Source organism: Panthera uncia (assembly GCF_023721935.1).
Source record: "Panthera uncia isolate 11264 chromosome D3 unlocalized genomic scaffold, Puncia_PCG_1.0 HiC_scaffold_8, whole genome shotgun sequence".
In the NCBI taxonomy this organism is placed as follows: domain Eukaryota; kingdom Metazoa; phylum Chordata; class Mammalia; order Carnivora; family Felidae; genus Panthera; species Panthera uncia.
Genome location: NW_026057586.1, coordinates 24,545,750 through 24,569,101, shown reverse-complemented (window position 1 = coordinate 24,569,101; position 23,352 = coordinate 24,545,750). Strand labels below are relative to the sequence as shown.

The 23,352-nt window shown below is 50.4% G+C and overlaps 1 protein-coding gene across 1 annotated transcript in view; it reads right to left on the bottom strand.

Moving 5' to 3' along the window:
* Positions 1-23,352, bottom strand: part of MYO5B (myosin VB) — a 341,711-nt gene that overhangs the window by 21,042 nt on the left and 297,317 nt on the right. Inside the window, exons 25-31 of the mRNA XM_049620078.1 lie at positions 22,646-22,765; positions 20,003-20,143; positions 16,272-16,337; positions 12,251-12,490; positions 11,060-11,160; positions 1,819-2,017; positions 1,535-1,628 (exon numbers count right to left, since the gene is read on the bottom strand). Coding sequence (XP_049476035.1) covers positions 1,535-1,628; positions 1,819-2,017; positions 11,060-11,160; positions 12,251-12,490; positions 16,272-16,337; positions 20,003-20,143; positions 22,646-22,765 — 961 coding nt within the window. The remainder of the gene's footprint in view (positions 1-1,534; positions 1,629-1,818; positions 2,018-11,059; positions 11,161-12,250; positions 12,491-16,271; positions 16,338-20,002; positions 20,144-22,645; positions 22,766-23,352) is intronic.

Sequence of the window (23,352 nt, the reverse complement as noted above, 5' to 3'; positions counted from 1 at the left end):
TTTCGCTGGCATGGCTGGGGGTACAAAGGCTTGTCAAACCTCCCTCAGGACTTCTGTTGGCCTGACACTATGCGACAGGGTGGTGGGCACCTGCAGGGTCTCCCCAGGTGTGTCTGAGGGCCTCCTACGTACGGGGCACTGTTCTAAGTGTGGGGGCAGACATGATGGGGCATCCCACCATGGATCTACCACTCTAGCTAAGGAGATGCATCTGGACGTTTATGTGGCAACACACATTACAGCACAACCCGGCCAGGTGCCCAGACCCGAGGGCAGACTGTGGTGATGCAGCTGAACAGACCAACTACTGGAGCTCAAGGGAGGAGAAGGGCTGAGGGGGAGCGGGGGGAGACCTGAACAATCAGGTGGGAAGGAGCTGACCCACTGGGCCCGAGGGCATAAAAGGCTCCCAGAGACACAGGAGACAAGCAGGCAGAGTGAGCACCGAGAGGCAGGGGTGTGCTGGAGGGGAGGCTCTGTGTGGGGGTGGGGTGAGCTGGAGCGACTGGAGAGAGGGCACAGTTCATTCCATGGGGAAAGAGGAGGTGGCCGGATACACAGGAGCAGGGGCACAAGTGGGGAACTGGAGGCTGCCACCGTCACTGGGGGACTAGGGGAAGAGGGGCGGACACAGAAGCATTCAGGGAGAGTTGATGATAGGTCTTCAAGACTGAACAAAAGGGAGAAACCTGAAGCCTACATGACCAGGAGAAAGAGAAGTCAAGGAGAACCGAGAAATCCAAAGATGGAGAGGGGCCGATTGGATAAGTCCTGGCTTCCTACAGCCTCCTCCGGAGCAGCAGGTGGACACGAACAGGTGATTAAACAACTGACATCTGTGCCCAGAGGCATGTGGTATTAGGACAGTGAGAGACAGCACTCGAGCCCTGGGGACGTGGCTCTTGAGATGAGGGTGAAGGGATGAGGGGAGGGATTCAGGCGGTGATGGGGGGCGGGGAAACCCAAACAGTGAGGGCACCGAGAGAGGATTCCATGCTAGGTGGCATGTGACAAGAAGGCATGGAGAGTGATCGATTTATAGTAAGGAGTCAGAGCAAGAGAACATTCTGGATGTTTCTGGAAGAGCAATTTAAACCTGCCTGACCTCTCTGGGCCAGATTCCAGTTTGGAAATTTAATCATAGGACTGACCCCTCTCCTTCCTGACTACCCATCCACGGAGTGGGGTATGGGTCTGTGTGTCATGTAGCATTTCCCCCCCCCCCCCCCCCCCAAAAGTCTTGCTTCCAGCTTTAAGTCCTTTGAGGGCAAGGACATGGCCTTGGTGCAGAGTTCAGAATAAGCACCCCAACACCTGCTGATTTATGGATCTTAGTCCGGATTCTGGCCAACAGAGAACGTTGGAGCTCGTGGGCAGCTATTACTCTATCACATGACTGCTCTGGGCAGAGGCACCAAGAAACTGGTAAAGCAGAATGAGTCTGCAGAGGGAAGCAGCAGTTAGTTCCCTTCCTGTGCTCGTGACTGAGCACACACGTGCTTTATCACACGCACTCACACCCGTGCCCACCTACCTTCTAGGTCCTGGACTTTCTTCATGTAAATCTTCAGCTGCTTCTTGAGCTTCCGCTCATTCTTTTCCAGCTTTTCTACCAGTTCTTTAAGGTCCTAAAATCCAAAGGAAGCAGTGTGAGGTGGCCACCCGCCCTGGCCAGGTCAGAAGCCCTTGCTGACTGATGGTTTCTAGATTCTCTGTGCCTGCAATAGGGTCAAGGACACAAGCCTTGCCCTTCTGGCAAAAGGCCATCTCTGGCCCCATCTCTTCCCAGAGCAGGATCCGCTGGGCGTCTTCACTCACCAGGTTCTCATTGGTGAGCCGGGATATCTCCTGCTGGACGCCAAATTCCACCTGGGCCTCTGGGGAGAGCAGCAGCGTCTGGCAGAAGGTCTGCTGCTGCTTGTCCAGTTCCTCCTTCAGGGCTTCCACCTGGGCCCGGAGCCCCTCCACCTCCTCCTCATGCTCGCGGCTCTGGGCCTGCAGCTGGGCCTCCAGCAACCTGCACCGGGGAGAGGAGGGCAGGTGACCACGGGGCTCGGGTCAGCGCCCCCACGTGAGGGGCCACAGACGGACACGCAACAGAGGAGCAGCCAAGCACACGGCAGCAGCAAGTGCACGAACCAACAGGGGAAGGACGCGGACGCTGAGGGGAACAGACTGGCAAGCGGGCCAGGCTGTCCTCTCTGAGGATGGGAACTCGGGGCCACACACGCACCCCTGGTCTTCGGTCTTTTTCAGGACACCCCCTCCCCTATTCCTCACTCTGTGCAGTCTACTGTTTGGGACTGAGAGATTGTCTCCATGTCAAAATGTCACCAGCAGAAATAAATTTCTTACAGCATCATTTACACAAACGTTATCTACATCTGCCCAAAGCGCATGAGAATCTCCTCGTTAAGACAAAACCCTAGTAGACTGCACTAATTCTATCACCTGTGTATTTCCCTGTTTGGATGATCGGCGAAGTTTTAGAAAGGCAAGACATCAGCCCCCTTCCTTGTTATCTTCACCGCCACCCCACTCCCCCTGTGGCTGTAAATATACGATTTTATCTCTAGTCAAAACAGAAATCAAGACTATTTGCAAATCATTTGGGGGAAGGTGTAAGATCAGCTGGTGTCATGATCAGAAGCAGAAAGACCTAGAGAAGATCTGGGGAAAGTTGGAGACACGTCTCAGAAGACTCTGAGTCTAAAAGTTACCTGGGCAATCCTGGGAGGCACCTGTTCCATGATAAGAGAAGGCAAGGGACTAGAGAGGCTTCCTAGGCAGGCTTCTCCTTCTCAGGGCGCACTACTATGAACTAGGTGCTACCTTCTCGGATTCAAGACCCAGGGCAGTAAACAATCACATGAGAGAAAGGAAGGAGGTTCTGGGCAAATGGTACATCAAAAGCAGTCTGGCATGGTCCATATGTTGAAAATTCACGCCGGTCTTTTCTGGGGATGCAAAGATTGTGACCAGAGCTTAGCAGAGTCAGGAACCCGGAAGTGCTCCAGAAACACCAGTAAGAGTCTCCCAGCTGCCCTGGAGGCAGGGAGGCAAAGAGCCATGTTTTTTACAGTTCTGCTAGTTTGGCTGCAAGACAGGAGGGAGCAAGTCTCCCAAAGAGCGAGAGAGCCGGCTGTCAACTCCCCCACAGACACGCCCAGGACTTCTGTAGCTCTGTCGGCCCCACAGTGGCACTGTTGCAATGCCTGGCTCACAGGGGCTTCTCGATGCTCAAACGAAGAAACGATGGAGAAATGACTGATTCACCCATTCACCACAGGCTGCCTCACCAACTGAAAGAGCTACTGACATGTGGATTGTGGAGCACAGTTCTATAATCACATCAGCATTTTAGAGGACACACAATATTTAGAGAATATCCAATCTTGGCTACAATACACTAAAAGCATCACCAGGAAGTCATGAACCTACTGAGACAGAAGAGAAATACCTAGGTTCTAGGGACTCTACCCCAAGGATCAGCTCCTGATTTGTGCTGTGAGGTTGTACTCCCGTCTTTCTTCTCCTCCACACAGGCTGCAGTTGGGTGGCTTAGCCCAGGGTTCTGTGCAAGGTCTGAGAATCCCTGCCTAAGCATCAGACTAGACACCTCATCTAACTGAGGTCAAGAGATCTGAGGCCACAGCCAGTGACACAGCTGGTTCTAGAAGCCAGGAATCCTGATGCATAGGTCTGCACTTTCAGTTTTGTGAACACATTCATGTACTTATTAAAAAAAAAAAAAAACAAAAACACACCCAATCTACTGATAGAGAGCCACAAGGAATCACCTGGTTTTACACGGAGGATCCTGCTCTAATAAACTAAACTTCTGGGTGGGACAGAACTTATTGAACAATGGCCATTAGAACAGAAGCATCAGCTTTCATTCTGTGCTTACTACATGCCAGGCACATGCAAAATGCTTCACCTGTGTTAACCCTATTCCTTATAACGACTCCATGAGGCAGGTGCTGTTCTGATCCACATTAGACCACCAAGGGAAGAGACAGAGGTCACCTCACTCCCAGGCAGTGGGGCCACTGGAGACACGCTGCCTCGAGAACCAGTTAACCCGGACTTTCTATTCCCAGGAATAGATGCTCTTGTTGTAATGGGACCGCCATGAGGTCATCAGCAGGCAAAACTTTGGAGATAGTGTGCGAGGCCATCAGGTTCCATCCCCACTCTACTATCACCAGGGTGAGTGAGCTGGGCCAGCACCCACTCCACCTCAGTTTCCTTTTCTGGGAAACAGGCCTGCAGACCATCGCCCCATCTGTTGCCGGGAGGCTCAAATGCACAAAGGTATGCCATAGTCCTAACGAGCCACACGCTGGCAGCCAACAGAGGGCCAGGACCACCACGTTTTGCTGTTTCCGCGCATGTCTTACCTCCCTTGCCGAACTGGTCACCGACAGCTGAAGACCAATGGCTTATGGATTCAGATTCTGGTGTCAAGTGGAACCAGATTCAAGTTCTGGATCTTCCACTGAAGCATCGGTGTCCTTGCCCCAAGGAAGGTTCTATCGAGCCATCAGGTGCTACTGCCTGGACCCCGCCAAACAGCCTCTCCAATCTCACCCACACAGCCTGAACACAGAGCGCCAGCCGGGTAACCCGAGGGGCCCCTGTGAGTCGTGCCCTTGCCTCCACTCCAGCTGAGAAACAGTTAAGCGTAGACATGAGCAGGCAGAACAGACAAAGCAGGCAGAGGCACAAAGGTGTATATTTGACCTGGCAACTTGCTTTAGGCCTTGGTAGGCCAAGCCGAGCTCTCCATCTTCATTCAAATATCCCCAATCCTCAGTCTTGCTAGAAATAAAGGACAAAAAAGAGGGCATCCAGTATAGAGGGAAGAGACAGGGAGGCAGACAGACCAGGAAAGCGAGGCCATTTCAGCCAAGGTTTGGAAACCAAGGCAAAGCTCAAGAACCCCCAAGTTTCTCTTTCTTTCTTATAACCAGCACCTGAGCACCTAAGAACATCACCTCTCCCCCAGGCTGGGTCTCAGAACAGGGTTCGTGCACGCTCATGGGGGCTCATGGATCACGAGAGGCTGGGGAGCATGTTGCAGAGGAGAGCAAAGGGTTGCACCTGTCCCAGTAAATTCTGTAACCCGCAGCGGTGCAGGCTGGGCAGAGGCATTTCCTTGCTGTCACACTCCACCCTTGCCCCCACCCCTCCTCTGACCAGAAGGATTCAGAAAAGAAAAGGGAGAATCAGGAGAGATGCAAACAGGGCAGGGAGAGGAGGCCCCATGCACAGTGGAGGCTGCAGAGGGGCTCCTGGGATGCTGCATCTGGCTGTACCCGGACGTCTGGCTCAGTGATGATGAGGAAGATGGCTACCTACTGTCTGCTTTTCAATGCTGCTCTCTTCTGTCACTAAGGACACAAAAAGCATTAGCTAATCTCACCTCCAGCCCTCAGTGCACTCGGACAGAAAGAAACCACTAATAAAAACGGTGCCAAGCAGGATGCCAACTGAACGTTCTCTGTTCTGCCTGGGGACTAGGGTGCGTTACTCCTGTTGACCCAACCTGGAATGCAGAAGGCCAGTTGCCCAGTGTCTGCCCGATGCCGGAAGGGCAGCTCCAGGAGATCAGGCACATGTCCCTTGCTCCCCCATCCACGCACCTCCCCACCTTCACAGCCCTGGGTACACAGGAGACACGAAAAGTCCAGTGGGATAGGGCAGCAGGTGAGCCTCGTCTATACCCGCTGGGAACCTGCCCCTCCCTCTCTGCTCCTAGGGATTCTCCTCCTGCTGGCTGGATCCCAGCAGGAATCGCAAAGGAGCTACAGATGGTGAGATGGTGTGCGTGGACCAGCAACACCTCCCTAACTCACAGGGGAGAAACAGTTGTCCCCAGGAGCCACAGTACCGCTCCTGCTGGGTTTCGCGGGAGGTCCAGGGGGTGCAGCTGCCCACTTTACCTCCCAGGAGCTCAGCCTCGTGGAGAGGAGCTCTGGGCCTTGCACCACTCACATAAGTTGCTTCTTGGGTAAAGCTGGTCACAAGGCTACCAGGTCCTACGCTGAAAAGCTTGAAGGAGAGGGCAGGAGGCAGAGACCACAGTGAGCTTGCTTCTGGTGCTACTCTGGCTTCTGTGCCCCAAGCCTACCCTTTACTGTCACAACTTGTGCTCCATCTGGCTGGGCAGTGTGGGGGTTACTGCCAACAAGCATATACTGGGGACCTCTCCCACTTGGGACTCTGGCTCCTCAAATGTCCAGACTGGTCACCTAGGCCTGGCCTCCCCAGAGACTGCCTTTTATTGTAGACTTTTTGCTGTCCCCTCCCGTGCTTAGCACTTACCCCGCCTGGGAGTTCCATTTATCCTAGCAAACCCAAAAAGTGAGCTGGGCCACGTCAAGGGGGAGCTGACAGCTCAGCCCCTTTGCCCTTCTCAGCTATTAACACATTTAACTAGGGCCTTTTAGTAGCTAAGGCTTTAACCCAACAGGCAGCCGCGGGGAGGCATCGCTGCTGAATAGGAATGCAGGGTATTTTGCTCCAACCATCCTGTTCGCCATGTGTGGAGAGACCCCAAGATGGAGAGGACTTGCCTGACGCTGACACCTGGGCTAGAACCCAGGCGGGCTCTGGCACCTGGCCTCTGGCTCTTTCCCTGCCACACCGGCTGGCCCTCATGCCCCGAGGAGGGCTGCTGGCTCTCTCCTGGAGGGTCACCGCGTTCCTATAGTTCCCTCGATGGCAGACTGAGTGCCACCGCTCACCCTCTGCCAGTGCCTGTGTGTTGCCGAGTTACACAGTGAGGAAGTGAGCATTGAATTCCTGCTCAGGGGGAGACACTCTCAGAATTCTTAATTCTGAAACACGCCAGGCAGTATGCACAAAGATAAAAGGGGAGACTGTGAGGGCCCGTCATCCCACCGTGCTCAGGAAGTCAGGCAAACCAGTAAATTAAAAAGCAGTCAACCAGCTCCAGGTCCAGCCTTTGTTGCTAGATGAAAGAGAACCAATTCCTCCGGAGAGATTCTCCCTCCCCTCTGCGCGCTATTAGGACCGAAGGCCTGGGAGGGCGCGCCACCTGGTGGCATGAGAAGGAAAACCCCAAACGACAGCTTACAGGAATTTTTTTTTTTTAATGTAAAGTACCTACGTCAATTAAATCAACAAACGTTCACGGAAAATCTCCTGGGTACACACCACTGTGCTGAGCTCCGTTCCCAAAGAGGCTGCAGATGCACTTGAATAAGCCGCAGGTACAGTCTCCAACTGCAGGAGACTGGAGAACTGGCACCCCAAAGGGCATGTTGTGGCCATTGCCTACATGTCCCGGGCCTATTACGAGGATAGCGCTCAGCTCACCGATCTGAGGTTTCTTCTATATCTTTTATTACATAACCTTATTAACTGTAAATATCAGGCAGCAGAAAAGGCCTAGGATAATATTTGCTTTCCCTCTGTGGAGAACATCAGGACTATGACCCAACAGCAATCCCTCAGTCCTGGCCCAAGGACCTGCCTCCCTGTCGAAACAGGCAAGGTTCCTATGAGCATGATGATGGTCAGTTTTCGGTTTCGGAAAAAAGCATGTGGTGCTCCACAGATATGCTTATTTCTGTAGCTCACACCTAGACTTTCTACCCAACTGCCCAGGAGATTCCCTGCAATCTCTGAGAAAGGGAGGCAGCAACCCCAATGCCATGAATAAGACGGTCTGTGGACAAATATACCACTGAATTACCACAGACAGGAATTACACTGATGGCTTGGGACCCACCGAATCCTGGGAAACCTTAGGAGGGCATGATCACCTCACAGAAGGAAGCTGAGAGTTTCTAGCCGGGAACAGTTAAAGTGAGCACTTGAGAGGAGGGAGTTGGGGAGCATGAGGCTCTTCCTGCTCCTTTGCTCTTCTGAGCCAGACATCCCACAGCAGCTGGGGCTCAGGGCCAAAGGAGCCACAGAACTCCAAGCCCATCCTAAGGAGTCCGCACACACCCCTGTCTGGTTAAACAGGATCTTCAGTGTCCCAAGCAGGCCCATTAGGGGGTGAGTAATAACCCCAGGTTTATCTGTCCAAGCCCAGGTGGCATCAGGCAAAGCTACCTGTTGTTTCTTGGAACCTGCTGGGAGGTGGGGCTGCAGTTTCCTGGGACACAAGCAAAGGTCCAACAATGCACTCTAAGTCTCTCTTTGGAGTTCTACAGACTTGAGCGGAAATGGCTGGTGGCCAAAGGAGCACCATTGCTGGACCCAGACCTGAGCTCTCACCACACACGCCTGCTCTTCCTTAGCTCCGCGACCTTGAGCACATGCCTGGTTGACTTGACTCCGGCCATACAGAAAATGGTAAGTAAGTGGAAGAGCTAGCCACATTCCTGTGTCTCCCCCCAGAGCCAACCCTCCTAACTGGCCTCCCTCCCAAACTTGAAAACAAAGGAAAAGACAATTGTAACGATCAAACAGAACTCCATCAACTCTGGAAGTTAGCGAGGGAGAGAAGTTCCAAATTGAAGGACCATGGATTCTGAGAGAAGCGATGACTGGGCACGGGAGAGTGTCTAGAATCCCTCCAGAAACCTAAGCAAAATTCAGTGCAGCACTGTAAGCTTTTCCTTGAGAGAGGATCGATTTTTGCAATCCCTCCCACCCCAAATCACACGTGCGTAATACCACTTCTGTTCAAACCAGAACACTCTCCCTCAGAGGGAAATCACAGGAGAGGAACCGCAGCTCGGCCTTCAGGGCACTCTTATCCCAGGGGTGGCCCTCGTAACCGATGTCCTGGCTGCCGAGCTCCAGGAATCACAGCCTGCATCGTCCTGCCCTGTCCACCTGCCTGCCGCCATCCTCTCTCACTGCAGAGATCACGGTGTGGGTGAGGCACAAACCACAAAGCTCGCTTTCCAAGTGTGGCAGGCACTGAGGAACTGGTTCTTCAGGCTTCCGGAGGCTCCTTTCTGTACTTGGTTTCACAGGCTATCAGTTCCCTTTTGTACCCTAGGCTTGACTGGGGAATGGAATTATTTTAACATCTAAGAAAAGCTATTTTTATCTTATCACGAACATTATTACTGCTGCAAAGGAAGACAAATCCAGGGTAGTAAGCAGCCCCTGGGACTGGATCCCCGGACAACCATTTAGGTGAATAAAAAGGGAGCTGAGAGCTGATAATAGCAGAAGATCAGAAAGATAAGCACTCCCTCGCCTGTCAAGGTCCGGCTTGTCCTCCCTGCTACCCCCTTTTTTAATTCCAAGTATCACCTGTGCTCTTTTTTCTTATTCAGTGTATTTCTTCACCCAAGATAATTCTGAATGACTAAATCTGGACTCCAGTTTCAGCACAGAGGGTCACCTTCATTTCCCGTTCTCTCTCCTTTGGGGAACAGAATCGCGTCTCTCTGGAAACTTACTTTCCTCTGGGGGGTCTTGCTAGAATGCCTGCATCTTCTGATTACCTACACAGTGTGCGGGAAGCGGCCCGGCCTGGCAGTCAGGCCTTCTGGATTGTACCTTGACTCAGTTTCAGGCTGGCTGCTTGCCAGAGCAGCTCATCCCTTCTGGGCCTCAGTTTCCCTATCTGCAGAAATGGGCTAGTTTAGAAGACGTGGAAATCACAGCGTTAAAGTCTTCAAGTCCCTGACAATTCTTGCTGACAACTTCATGTTGCAGTTAGCGGCACCTGCTGACAGTTTCTAGATGTGCTTGCGGTTTTCATCAGTTCTGTACAAATGCTTCGTGACTGATCACGTCGGTGAGTTGAGGCGAGAGAGAAAGGTAGCCAGGGAAAAGGCTGGCTCTGTTCTTACAGGTGCCCACAGGGGCCCCGAGAGACAAAGACAGTAATAACGGCAGGAAGTGTTCTAAGCACAAGACGTGGACTAACTCACCTGACCTTCTCAATCTCCATGCAAAGTACACTGCTGTGACTGTCCCTGGTTCAGGGGAGGAGACTGAGGCACTGAGTGGTTATAAAGGAGTTACTAAGTAGTTGGTGAGTGGACTCCAGAGTGCAAACACTCTGCCATAAGGCCCTGGGGTCTCATCCAGGCCCTGCTGCCTCCCTCAGTCAGGCTCCCTGGCCATAACCTGGGCAGATCTTTTAATTTTTTTTTTTAATGTTTATTTATTTTTTGAGAGAGAGTGCAACAGGGGAGGGCAGAGAGAGAGGGAGACACAGAATCTGAAGCAGGCTCCAGGCTCTGAGCTGTCAGCACAGAGCCTGAAGCAGGGCTCGAACCCACAAACTGCGAGATCATGACCCAAGCTGAAGTCAGACGCTTAACCGACTGAGCCACGCAGGTGTCCCTGGGCAGTTCATTCTCAAGGAGGGACTAGAGGTCTGTTCACTAAAGTCCAGGGAAAACTCATTTGAGCCAGTATGATAGTGGTCAAGTTCTTCCACCCAACCTCTGGGGTGCCTAGCTTGGGTTCCATCTCTTAAATGACAGGCACTGGGGCCCACCAACTGGGTTGAGTAAAGCTAATATTAAAGCAAAGACAAAGGAGTGCCTGGTGGGGGCGGGGTGCTTAGTTGGTTGAGCATCTGACTCTTGATTGCAGCTCACGTCATGATCGCAGGTCATGGGATCAAGCCCCACGTTGGGCTCTGTACTAACAGCATGGAGCCTGCTTGGGATTCTCTACCTCTGCCCCTCTTCACGCCCCACACACACATGCTCTAAAAAGCAATAAAAAAGCGAAGAACTGGAGCAGGAGCAGCCCCTCCCAGGACTTAGTTGGGCTCATCTGGTGCTGGCTTCCCTCTAGGGGAAAAGCCACTCTCAGCCGGTCCTTCTCGCTCCTCCTGTCCACACTTCCAGGGAGGCTCCCTTTCCAAAAGCTCTTCATAAGATCTGGGTTCTGGATGCCCCAGCTGTGTTACTGGAGTCTTGCTGAAGCTGACAAGTGGTTTGCTAAGGGCGTGGGATTCACAGAGTCTGCTCCTTCTCGTTTACCTCCTATAATACATAAACCCTGATGCTGAGCAGTGTCTGAGAAACAGCCATCACATGTCAGGTTGGGCAAGACCCTTTTCCATTGCCTCCTCTAGTTACCATGAGGGGGGACTTACCTGTTTGTCTGGCAGACCCCATGATAGGCCTCGATGGCATCTTCCTGATCTACATGCTTCTCACTGTTAGGCCAACTTGTTCTGGCATTAATGTTCGGCTCCTAGAAGGTCCCAGGTTAAAAGAGAAATAACTCTGGTTACATAAACAACTGTTGCAAAATGACTTTATAGACTTTGTATATACAGAGGCATAAAAACAAGCTTTTGAGGGGTGCCTGGGTGGCTCAGTTGGTTGAGCATCTGACTTTGGCTCAGGTCATGATCTCACGGCTCATGAGATCAAGCTCCTCACTGGGCTCTGTGCTGAGAGCTCAGAGCCTGGAGCCTGCCTTGCATTCTGCATCTCCCTCTCTCTCCCTGCCCTCCCTCACTTCTCTCTCTCTCTCTCTCTCTCTCTCAAAAATAAACAAACATTAAGAAAAATTAAAAAAACAAAAAACAAGGTTTTGGGGGAAAAACAAAGGCTCAGGATGACCTCAGATAACAGCAGTTAAACCCAGGCAAGAATGGTACTTTCAAAGGCACAGAATGACAAGGCCTGGCTGCAAAAGCCCCGAACTTGGACTGTGAGGGAGGATAGCAGTGACTGTGTCTCTGAGGTGACAGCACCCCCCAAATCCGAAGGACAGGGTGAAAATCTGTCTCAGTGTTAGTCCTCCACACTCATGACTGACTGCCTACTTATCCCCCTCTAAGTCATCCCAGGGCCATGTCCAGAGTTGATCCCAGTGGCCTCTGTCCCCTCTTTCCCACTCCCCACTCTGTCCCAGAAGGTGAAAACATTAGGAACAAATGCTAAGCTGGACTTGCCACCCTGGGTGGACTTAGAGGAAAAGACTTTCTCTACCTCAGAATCAAACAGCAAGACACAAAGCTTGGGGTGAAAAACAAGGCCAAGGGGGCTGCTCAGGCCATTGCCCTTGTTTCTAATTCTGTGCCTTGTTCTTTTTGAACATGTTCATATTGAGTAACTTCAGAAGATTCTAGAGACTTCCAGCAAAGTCTCCCATGAAAGGTAATGCTGAGAAGGCAGCAAGTACCTTGCTTTCCCTTTAGACGAGACCCTAGAGTCAGCGCGCCTGCATTTTTTTAGGTTTAAAGTGCTCACGGGTAAAGCTACGTAAGCAAAACACCGTCCGTATTACCTAGTGTCGCCCCCTGGCAAGCCCAACCGGGCTGCCATCTTGTTACCGTGCTCTTGCCGGCGAGTCGGCGCTGGTCAGCGCTGACAATCTGCGTCCTTAGGATGAGCACCTCCTCCTTGCGAACCTCAAGCTCCTCGTTGGCCAGCTTGAGCTGGTTCAGCAGCAGGCTGTAGCTGTCAGGGGAGCTGTGGCTGGAGTTGTTCTGTGTGGCTTGGTCAGCCACGGCTTTCCTCAGCTCGTTCAGGTCATTCTTCAGCTTCTTGTTCTCTGACTCTAGCTCTTGCCTCTGGAAGAGAGCCCAAGCAGCACACTCCATCTCCTTCTGGACCTAGAACAGTCTCCTCTCCCCATGTGGGCTTCCTCCTCCACCATCCGGAATCAGCCTGCCCTGTCCCTCCTGTGAAGCTTGGAGCAACCTTCTTGTTTTAACAATAAAACCCATGAGAAAAGTTCAGTTATAGTTAAAACTGGGGCCTGGATTTGAACCCACAACCCTAAGTTATTGGGGTGAAGCATCTGACCTGAGGCCTCTATGACTGCATTCCCCAAACAGATTAATAGTGTTCCTATCTCTAAGTGTATCTGGCCATGAAACCTACCCTTGAGGAAATGCCAGGTTAATTTTAAACAACATGCTTTTAACATTAGACTTCCTAGAAACTTATTGATATACTTTGTGACTTTCCAAGAGAGCATAAAAATCCCAGGATTTCCCAAACTTAGCTATCTAGAGAGCCTTCCTACCCGATGCCCTTATTCTAAGGAGCACCACACAGACCAATGTTTTAGAGTATATTAGGAACGCACTTTTGTTGTTTTGGTCACACGGAAAGCCACCAGCTGTCAATGCCAGAAGAAAAGCTACCTGTGTGCAAAAATGCCATCAAAACAACTTTAGAATGTATTTTAAGTTTTCTGGGTGTAATATTTAGCTTTGGATTTCACAAAGTCAGACCATAGAAAGTTTGGTACTCACATATATAATACTCTTAGGGTCTTGGGATATATGGGATTCAAAATTTCCCCCCAAATCCCCAAATGGTGGATAAGTGGGGATTGGTTGCACAATTATTACAGAGACACAGGACCATAAAACTAGGAGACCATCTAAATAATCTCTTCATTTTCTGAATGAGGGAGCTAAGGACTGAGCAGAGAAGACTCACAGTGAGTTTAAGAACCTCTGCCAGGACTAGAGCCCACGATTCTGGACACCTGATCCCACCTTGCCTGGCCACATTATATCAGGCCTCCTCCAGCAATCTCTGCCAGGTGCAACCAGCCCAAGGGCCCTTCCGCCCCCATCTCACCCCCACAGGGAGGGCATGCCTAAGCCTTGAGACCAGTACCCAAATGGTGTGCTTCTGTCCCTTTATGCGTTAGAGAAGGATCAGCGGGAACTTCTGAAATTCTGGTTGTTTCAGCAAAAATCACTACTTGTCAAGGGGTCCTTCCCAGAGTAGGCTCATCTCACCCATGTACTTGTGGGCAGGTTTTTCAAATCCAATTTGGTAAGGATCGGGTTGGAAAAGAGGGCTGAATAGTCTGGTGTGCAGACTCATGATCTGCTTCCATCTTGGGTCTGCTCAGGCAGAGTCTACACTTTGGGAGGGCAGAGGACAGCTCCTTCCCTCGTGCCTTCAGGAAGCATTCAGCTGGACACACAGCAGGGGCCCATTAAATACAGGCTGACGGGGCTTTGCCTAAAAGCCCCATTTTTCATTGTTTCCTTCAGGGTCTGGGTCTGTTAAGTGAGAAGAAATGCAACCAGCCTCCCCAGCATTGGTCCTCCCGGACACCAGCCTCTGAGACAGTGCAAAAGTTAAGTCAAGTTTCACCAGAGACAACGAAGGGAAAACCAGGTCTTGTAACCTCAGAATCCTGGCCTAACAGAGCAGAATGGTGATGGAGTTTCAAGAGTCTGGGACAAGCGCTCATTGAGCCCTCTCTGAGCCAGGCCCTGAGCTAGCAGTGGAGATGTAGCCTGCAGGAACAGCGTGGGGCATCTTCCCCAGGAGCCCAACGCAGAGCGAGTTTTTAAGCAGACTTCAAGATGGGAGTCCTGGAGGCGGGACTTTGCCCATAGACTAGAAGAGTGGCTCTCAGACTTGAGTGGGCAATGGAAACCTCAGGCTGGTGGCTGAGAACAGACTACTGGGCCCCACCTCAGAGCTTGTGATACAGGTCTGGGAGGAGGCTGAGAATCTGCATTTTTAGCATGCCTGCCATGATGCTGGTCCCAGGACCACTCCTGGAGGCCCACTGGGCTAGACCCACTTTACCTTTTTTTTTAATGTTTATGTTTTTTGACAGAGACAGAGCATGAGTGGGGGAGGGGCAAAGAGAGAGGGAGACACAGAATCCCAAGCAGGCTCCAGGCTCTGAGCTGTCAGCACAGAGCACAACGCGGGGCTCAAACTCATGAACAGCGAGATCATGACCTTAGCCGAAATTGGATGCTTAACCCACGGAGCCACCCAGACGCCCCTTATCTTTTCCAGTTCTAAAACAGCCTGCTGTTCACTTGCTTGGGGAAGGCAGCTGAGGAACGGCATGCAGAAGGCATGCACCACAGACATCTGTCACACCCACTCCCCTTCTCACGGGGTTTTAAACCTTTAAATATCACATGTGGAAAGTAAGTCTAAATCAATAACTCAAAAAAGGAAAACCCTTACAAAGCACCCACTTCTGTGACCCTAATTGTTCAAAAAGCCATAGGCATGATTCAGGGCTGTTCTCCTGGGGGTAATGTAGTGGTGACCAGAGTTATCTGCGGTTCTGTGAGTGGGACCGGACTGACCCTGCCAGACTGGATCAATTCCCAAGCCCCTGGGAATGGAAGCAGGGGAGGGGGAATGCTATGATGCCCTTTTCTGTGCCCCCCTCTCTGGCTGGAGGCCTAGCACCCCCATCACTGTAGTAAACATAGGCCTGCTCACCCTGGGACCTGAGGCCTTGCACCCTCCAATCTCACCAGCTCTCGCTGGGCCAGCACTGCGTGCACGGGGACATCCCTCTGCCTTACATCTCTCCATGCAAGTCTGGATCTCTTTTCAAAGTGAATTCACCCCACTGTCCACATGTTACTTTAACTAAAACTGTATCAAGTAAGACATATGTGACATAACAACATATATTTAGCCTCTGGCCCAGGTTCCTAGTGACAGAGGTGAGAGGAACATCTTTTGTTCTATTTGGTCTTAGCTCCTGGTTCCTGGCTCAGGGGTCCTAAAACCCTTGGCGCTTCCTGATAAGGGTGAGCGAAGTGTCCTTTGTTAGTCATAATAAGTCCCTTTCATCCCCAACTAGTTCATGCCAATGAGGAGAGGGACCAGGTGCCTGGGAACCAATCCTGAGATCTAAGCACTGGGGCTTACAGCCCCACCCACAGATGCCTGGAGAGGGAAAGAGGAGGGCTGGAGACTGAGCTGAACACCAATGGCCAATGATTTTATCACTGGTGCCTGTGTAATGGAAACCCGTAGGTGAAGAGTTCCAAGGGCCTCTGGTTGATGAGCACATGGAGGTGTGGGGGGAGCACACACCTGGAGAGGGCATGGAAGCTCTGGGCCCCTTCCCACACACCTGTGCCTGCTTCATTCGCCTGCCGAGCTGCAGCCTTTAGAATAAACCAGGAGTATCGAGTAAGATGCTTCCCTGAGCTCTGTGGGCTGCTCTAACATGTGATCAAACCTGAGGAGGGGGGTCACGGGAACCCGATTGGTAGCCAAGTGGACAGAAGTGTGGGTAACCTGGGGACTCACCAATGTGACTGGCATCTGAATTGAGGGCAGTCTTGAGGGACGAGGGCCCTGACCAGTGGGGTCTATCCTAAATGCAGGTAGTTAGGGCCCATGTTGAACTAAACTGTGGGACACCTATAGTTGGTGTCTCCTGTAAGTAGAGATTATGGCTCCTTGTAGTAAGTACACATCTGCCTCTATCTCACAGATGAAGAAACTGAAGGGTCAAGTCGCCTGCTTATGGCTCCACTTATGCACAGACTTGCTCACCCATCTTCCGCAGGGTACGAGTTTGAGGAACTTGTTGGCCGACAATCTTACCTTCAGACTGTTGTAGGCTAGATCTGCATCCTGGTCCAAATCCAGGTCATTCTTTGCTTGTTCCACCTGCACGGATGAGGAGACAGAGGTGAGCAGGGACCACAGGCAGCTGTCCCATGGTGATACTTTCAACCACAGAAGACATGCTCGTTTTGCCCACACTCCCTGCTCTGTGTCTGCTTTCTTCCCGCCTCCAGAATGTAGTACCCTACTTCAGGCCACCAGGAAGCTCTCCATAAATTACCCTCCTGCCCGTCTTCACTGTCTCCATAACTTTATTCCCAGGTCCTTAGTCATATAAATATGTATACACTGTGCTACAGGTTGAATGATGTCCCTACAAAACCTACGTTGAAGTCCAAAGCCTGGTACCCTGTGAATGTGACTTAGAAACAGGATCTTTGCAGAGAAAATCAAAGTCAAGATGAGGTCATAAGGATCGGCCCTAATGCAATACGACTGGTGCCCTTACAAGGAGATTGATAGCATGTGTGTGTGTGTGTGTGTGCGCGCGTGCGCGCACACACACACACACACACACACACACACACGGGGGAATGCCACTTGACGATGGAGGCAGAGATTGGAGTCATACAGTGCCAAGTCAAGGAACTGGAGCTAAGGAATGCCAAGGGTTTCTGGCAATGCCAGATGCTCAGAGAGAGGCATGGAAGAGATTCCCCCCAAAAGCCTTTAAGAGAGCATGGCCCTCTTGGGACCTTACTTTTTGATTTCTGACCTCCAGAACTACAAGAGAATCAATTTCTGTTGTTTTGAGCCATCCAGTTTGTGGGATTTTGTTTCAGCAGCCAAGGAAACCAGCACCATAACACTTATGTACTTAAGAAGGCTAATACATAATAATTACGTGTTTATTAAGGAGATTAATGAGCTACCTTTGGTTTTTTTGGTGTGTGTGAACATGTGTATTCAGTTTTCCCAACTGAATCACTAAACACTTTGTGGAGAAGCCTGCTTCCTCCATATCACCCCACAATAAGGACTCTGGCAGCTGGCCCCTACGATGCTCAGTAAATGCTGATTTCAATTCCAAGGAATGTGGAGAGCAACAGCTGTAATGCTAGCCCATCATACTCAGTGAACCAATGACTCCTATAATTGTTTGACAGCTACTGAACCTGAATTGTCAATAAGAAGGGGCAGAAACACCTTCATAAATGGTTAGCTGCATGGGGTGATTTTAAGTAGTGGGTGAAAGTCCTTGAATAAGATGGGTTTTGGAGCTAAAACCTGACAGTGCTTAATTAGATTATCTGCAGTGCTAGCAACCTTAAGTCCAAGGTAAGGCCACTCCCCTGCTGTGCATGGATTAGGTGTGCCCATACAGACCAGGATGGATGTGAGCACCTCCTGGAGACTGTCCAGATGTAGGGCTGCTGCACGGACCACATGGTGTCCTGCCCCTGCAACCTGGGACAGCCGCTGTCCAGGGTACCAGTCTCTGTTTGGCTCCCACCCCATTACTGGTACCGGATGGGACTCTTCAGAGTGGGCTCTTCATCTCTGCCCCAGTGAGAGGCCTGCACTTGTGTTCTGTGGAGCGTGGATTTGCCGCATGGCCATGGATAATTGTTGAGTGCAATCCGGTTCTCAGAAAACGGAGATCATCCATGGTCCAAGGGGCTGTATTAAGGTGGACTGGCAGTTATGTTTCTAAGTGGGCAGCCCACTGGAATCACCCTGGTGGCAAAAGTGACTTTGCTATGCCCTGAGAAAGGGGGCTGGCTGGATGGGAAGTCAAACACAGGGACAGCCTGGCTGTCACAGAGGCCCCATCCTCACAGCAGACTGCCACTCCCATACTGATGGCGTATCCTACAGACTTCTCTCTGTAGCTGCGACCCCACGTCACATCTCTCTGGAGGAAAGATTCAGGTGGCTCAGGATTCCTCTTGGAACCAGGGGCAGATCCAAGAACATGATCCTGTAGAGTGCTGTAGAGGGATTCCACACCTTCCGTCCCCTGCCCCACTCCTGCCTTTCTTACTAAACTCTGCAGAAACAAGATCTTTCTCCTTAAAGGGAGATCCTCAATACACATTCAGGGCTATAGGCCAACCCTATAGTTCTAACTCTTGTTCAGTGATAACTTTTTTTAAAGTTTATTTTGAGAGAGTGAGAGGGGGTGGGGCAGAGAGAGAGGGAGAGAGAGAATCCCAAGCAGGCTCTGCACTGTCAGTACAGAGCTCGCCTCGAGGCTTGAACCCATGAACCGTGAGATCATGACCTGAGTGAGCTGAAAGGAAGAGTCAGACGGTCAACTGAGCCACCCAGGCACCCCCAAGGATTACTTTTCAAGAAAGGGATATCCCTTTTTATTTGGTAGCAAGACAAAGAGAAAGCCTAAAGCCAAGATTTCAAAGTTATCTGGCATTTCTGTGGTGGGGAATCTGGAGCCTGGACCTTTGGGGGTAGCTGGTGGGCTGGGGACTTCTACATCAGGGATGGTCTGATGTGGTCTGTGTAGCTTTTCATAGATTTGATTTGCACTTGCCTGTCAGGGCTCCTTCTCTTCTATGGACTGAATCATTTGTAAATCTAACCCCTTCAATCTCCAGTCTAATCCACCTGAGAGACTGAAGTCCACCAACAAGATTTACCTCCCCACTTTGTGCTCAGAATACCAGAGAATATTCTAGCAATACAGACCAATGTCTGTATCACATTTGAAGGGAAAGGGAAGCCAGGTGTTACCACTAAAAGGAGACCATGTGAAGAGGTGGGAGCAGGCCTGAGAAGGAGGGGGTTGAACTCCACAATGGGCAAGTCAGGCTTCAGAACAAAGACCTCTGACAAACCCATGATGAGGTCCAGCTAGTGATATGACCAGTGTCAGAACTGGCCTTCTATCCCATTGGAAGTGGTCTTTCTACCTCCCAACAAATAACACATGGGTCTCATCTCATCACTGCTAACTTCAGTGGGTTTTATTCCTACAGTGCCAATCTGTACCCAACCTAGCATTTGAGCCCTATCGATGTTTTCACTTGTCACCTGTGTTATGTGTCTGGTCCCCCCAACTGGATCATAAATTCCTCAATGGCTAGGGGTTTTTCTTCTTATATTTTTATCTCCTCTTGTGTAATAAACAGTTTGAATACCTACTACGACCTGGCTCTACCACAGTGCTGAGCATTGCATAGGTACCCGGGGGGGGGGGGTCCCTGAGAGACAGAGTGATACATCTGGGGACCCTAAGGTCTCAAGACATACCCTTTTGAGACCCAAGACACTGATGATAATCTGGACTGAGGCCAGGGAGCAATCATGGGATAGAAAAGTGAGTGACCACAAACCTGGTCTACTCTTAACCCAGTGGGGGTAGACTAAAGTCCATGCCAGACTCCAGGTAAAGGGCAGTCACTTGTCTCTGTTAAAATTAGACTCTGGCTTGTATTTATACTTTAATCACACATCCTAGTGCCCTTTGCAAATAGGTGACAATGCCACAGGCTCTCCCTAGCTTCGCCACTGGGAATCCCTTGCCCTGGGGACACTTGGGAAGCCTACTTCTGTCCATCTGGAGTGGTCTGGGGGCGCCGGCAGGTAGAGAAGACTCAGTGTGACACCAACACGAGGTGGAAGCTCCTCTCTGAAACCGAGCACCTGCATAAGCCCAAGTGGTCACCCTGCCACGTGAACCCTGAGAAAGAGCGTGCTGACGCCGGCACCTGGGGGCCGCTCTGCAGGCCTGCAGCCCCAGCACGCACCTGGACCTTCCGGCTGTCCTGCTGCTCCCTCTTCTCCAGCTGCACCTGCAGTTTCTTCCTCTCCTGCTCCAGCTCGCGCACTCTCTTCTGCAGTTTCAGGAAGACGGTCATGTCCATGGCTGCCTTTTCCAGGCCGATGTCCTTCAGGGGAACACAGGGAGCCGGGAAGGAGGTTTCAATAGCATAGCTGCCTCAGGGGACATACGGCACCTCCCAGCCTGCCTCTGTATCAGCTGCCTGTCCTCTCTCTGTACAAACATCAACCTGCGCCCCAGAGGCAGAGCCAATGCCAACCAACCATCAGTTCTTAGAGTGAAGTTGGCACTCCAGGCTCATTTTCTGTCTAGATGACATCTGAGTCTGGCCCATTTATATTCCTGTGAGAGCCACTTAAGATAACCACTCATACATTCCAAGAGTAAAGACACAGCCATTTTATTTGGAAGTTAAAAGAGTTCACTGATGGAAATGGTCTCATACCAGAAAAATTGTCAAACTCAGGCTCGACACTTCCTGATGGAAGAATCGATGTGGTTACTAATCACTGCAAATGTGTTGTCAAACACCACTTGATTGTACCTTGAAACAGAACCAAGACTTCCCTGCCATGCAACCTGTTTATTCCATAGACCCGAGAGCATCGATTTCCCAGATTTTCTCCCTTTGGATTCATGCCTGGGTTTGCCCTCTGGGGTTCTGTTGTGTGTGGGTGCGCATGTACAAACAGGTGTATCTGCACGACCTTATCTATGTGGATCTTTAAAGTACATGTATAGCATTTCACGAGCACTTTGCGCTTAGCCAGCGCTGTACTAGCTGTCCTGGCTGATCCCAAGAACCAGCCTCAATTTCCTTGAAGAAGGTCAATCTGCTGATGGAGGTGGTTACGTCTGCACAGAAATGGCCACATATATGCCTGGTGGCATGTCTGGAGTTTAAATGACTGAAGCCTCCAGGATCCAGACTTCGGATGCTGCAGTGGTGACAGCAATGGCCTCTCTCAAGCTAACGTGAGCTAAGTGCTTACGGCGAGCAGCAGACCACACTGAACTGTACGAGAGAACACGTTCCCATCCCAAGGACCTCTTTTTCTATCGTTTGCCACCTTTACCCTGTCACTCGCGGTCTCTTATACTTTTTCTTTCTAGCACCGAACACTTGAGGTTCTATTACAAACTTCTCCCATCACCTGATTACTGCCGACTTTCCACCAGACAAGCTCTGTGAGGGCAGAGACCGTCCCTGGCTTGGTGACCACTACTTCACCTGCAGCACCCTGCACAAGATGTGCTCAAAGCACGTTTGTATTTACAACTGCCTCTCTTCCAGGTCTGTCTTTCACGTGCTTAAGGTTTTATGTACTTGTGATTCTCTTCTTTTCAGATGCCGGAGAAAAACTTGTGTCTGTCTACCTTTGGGAAAATTACACACAGGTTACAAAGTCCACTGTGTGGTATTCAGAAACTCTGGGACTATTACTGACAAAGATATAGTCACTTGGCAAATATCTGTGGTTCCAAATATTCCAAATAATTGTTCTCTGAGTTTTACCCAGCTTCTAAGTCAGGAAAAAATTTTTCTTGCATATTTATGGCTATTTTATATGTGCTATACTAAATGGGGATGATAAATTATTTCCATTTTAATGACTAAGCTGTTCTTTTCTCTGATGTTGTATTTATTTTTTAATATAATTTATAGTCAAATTGGCTTCCATACAACACCCAGTGCTCATCCCATCAAGTACCCTCCTCAATGCCCATCACCCACTTTCCCCTCTCCCCCACCCCCCATCAATCCTCGATTTGTTCTCTGTATTTAACAGTCTCTTATGGTTTGCCTCCCTCTCTGTAACTATTTTTTCCATTTCCTTTCCACCATGATCTTCTGTTAAGTCTCTCAAGATCCACATATGAGTGAAAACATAGGTTATCTTTCTCTGACTTATTTCACTTAGCATAACACCCTCCAGTTCCATTCACATTGTTGCAAATGGCAAGATTTCATTCTCATTGCCACGTAGTATTCCATTGTGTATATAAACCACATCTTCATCCATTCATCAGTTGATGGACATTTAGGATCTTTCTATATTTTGGCTATTGCTGAAAGCACTGCTATAAACATTCGGGTACATGTACCCCTATGCATCAGCACTCCTGTATCCCTTGGGTAAATTTCTAGCAGTGCTATTTCTGGGTCATAGGGTAGATCTATTTTTAATTTTTTGAGGAACCTCCACACTGTTTTCCAGAGTGGCTGCACCAGTTTGCATTGCCACCAACAGTGCAAGAGGGTTCCCGTTTCTCCACATCCTCACCTAAGCTGTTCCTTCTTAAGCCAGGCATTTACCTCTCTGCAACAGGCTCTCAGTTTTATAAGAGGAAGGATCAGGGATTTACCTTCTTCCTTTCTTTCTGGATAGTGGGTAAGGTGAACAGTAATCTATCTCTTTGCACAGTAAATATTAACTCCAGGATCTGTAAGTTCCCAGCAGGCCAAGTGATCCCCTGGTCAGAAAGAAGCCTGTGGACACTCTGGTCACCATCAGCCAGAAGAGTACACCTCTACACAGTTGGTAAACCCAAAGCAGCTCCACTCCCTCTGGAGCACAGACAGCAGCCATGAGCCTGTCTTACTCACCTCCACCTGTTGGAGGGCATCCTCTGTGTCTCCGACCTCAGATGTGGAGATGGAGGGGTAATTAGAGTCAGATTCTAAACTGCTCTGGTTTGATGGGTTCCGCCTGTGCCCTGGGGTTTGCTGTTGAAGGAGAAAAATGTGAGTACTCCTAACAAATGAATGCTCATGCGAACTATTTCTTTTTCAAAGGCCAGTAGATCTTAGAGTTGGACTCTGGCCTCATTTGTCAACAAGAACAGGTCTTGGAATGATAGCTAAATGGAGCTGTTCCCATGAAAACTTCATCTACAGTTCTTATAGTCATCTGTCTAGCTAACAAAATGACGATGAGGAGGGACCTCCATAGCCAGAACCAAATTCCCTCTCTCCTAATGAGATCTGAGTCCCTAACACCTCAGCCGATTTTTCCACAAAGTCCTGAGCAAACAAGTCTTTTTTTCCTGGTCTTGCCTTGATAGTACACAAAGGCCATCCTGTCATTAGGCCCCCACTTGAAAAGAATGTAGCAAGCCTGCTTCTAAGGGCCACTTAGTGGGCCCTTCAACTTGCGCTCCAATTTTATGAAAATAGTAAGCACATTAGAAATAGAGGTTACCGGGGGGGGGGCTCGGTCGGTTAAGTGTCCAACTCTTGATCTTGGCTCAGGTCACGGTCTCATGATTTGTGAGATAGAGCTCAGTGTCAGGCTCTGCACTGACAGTGTGGAT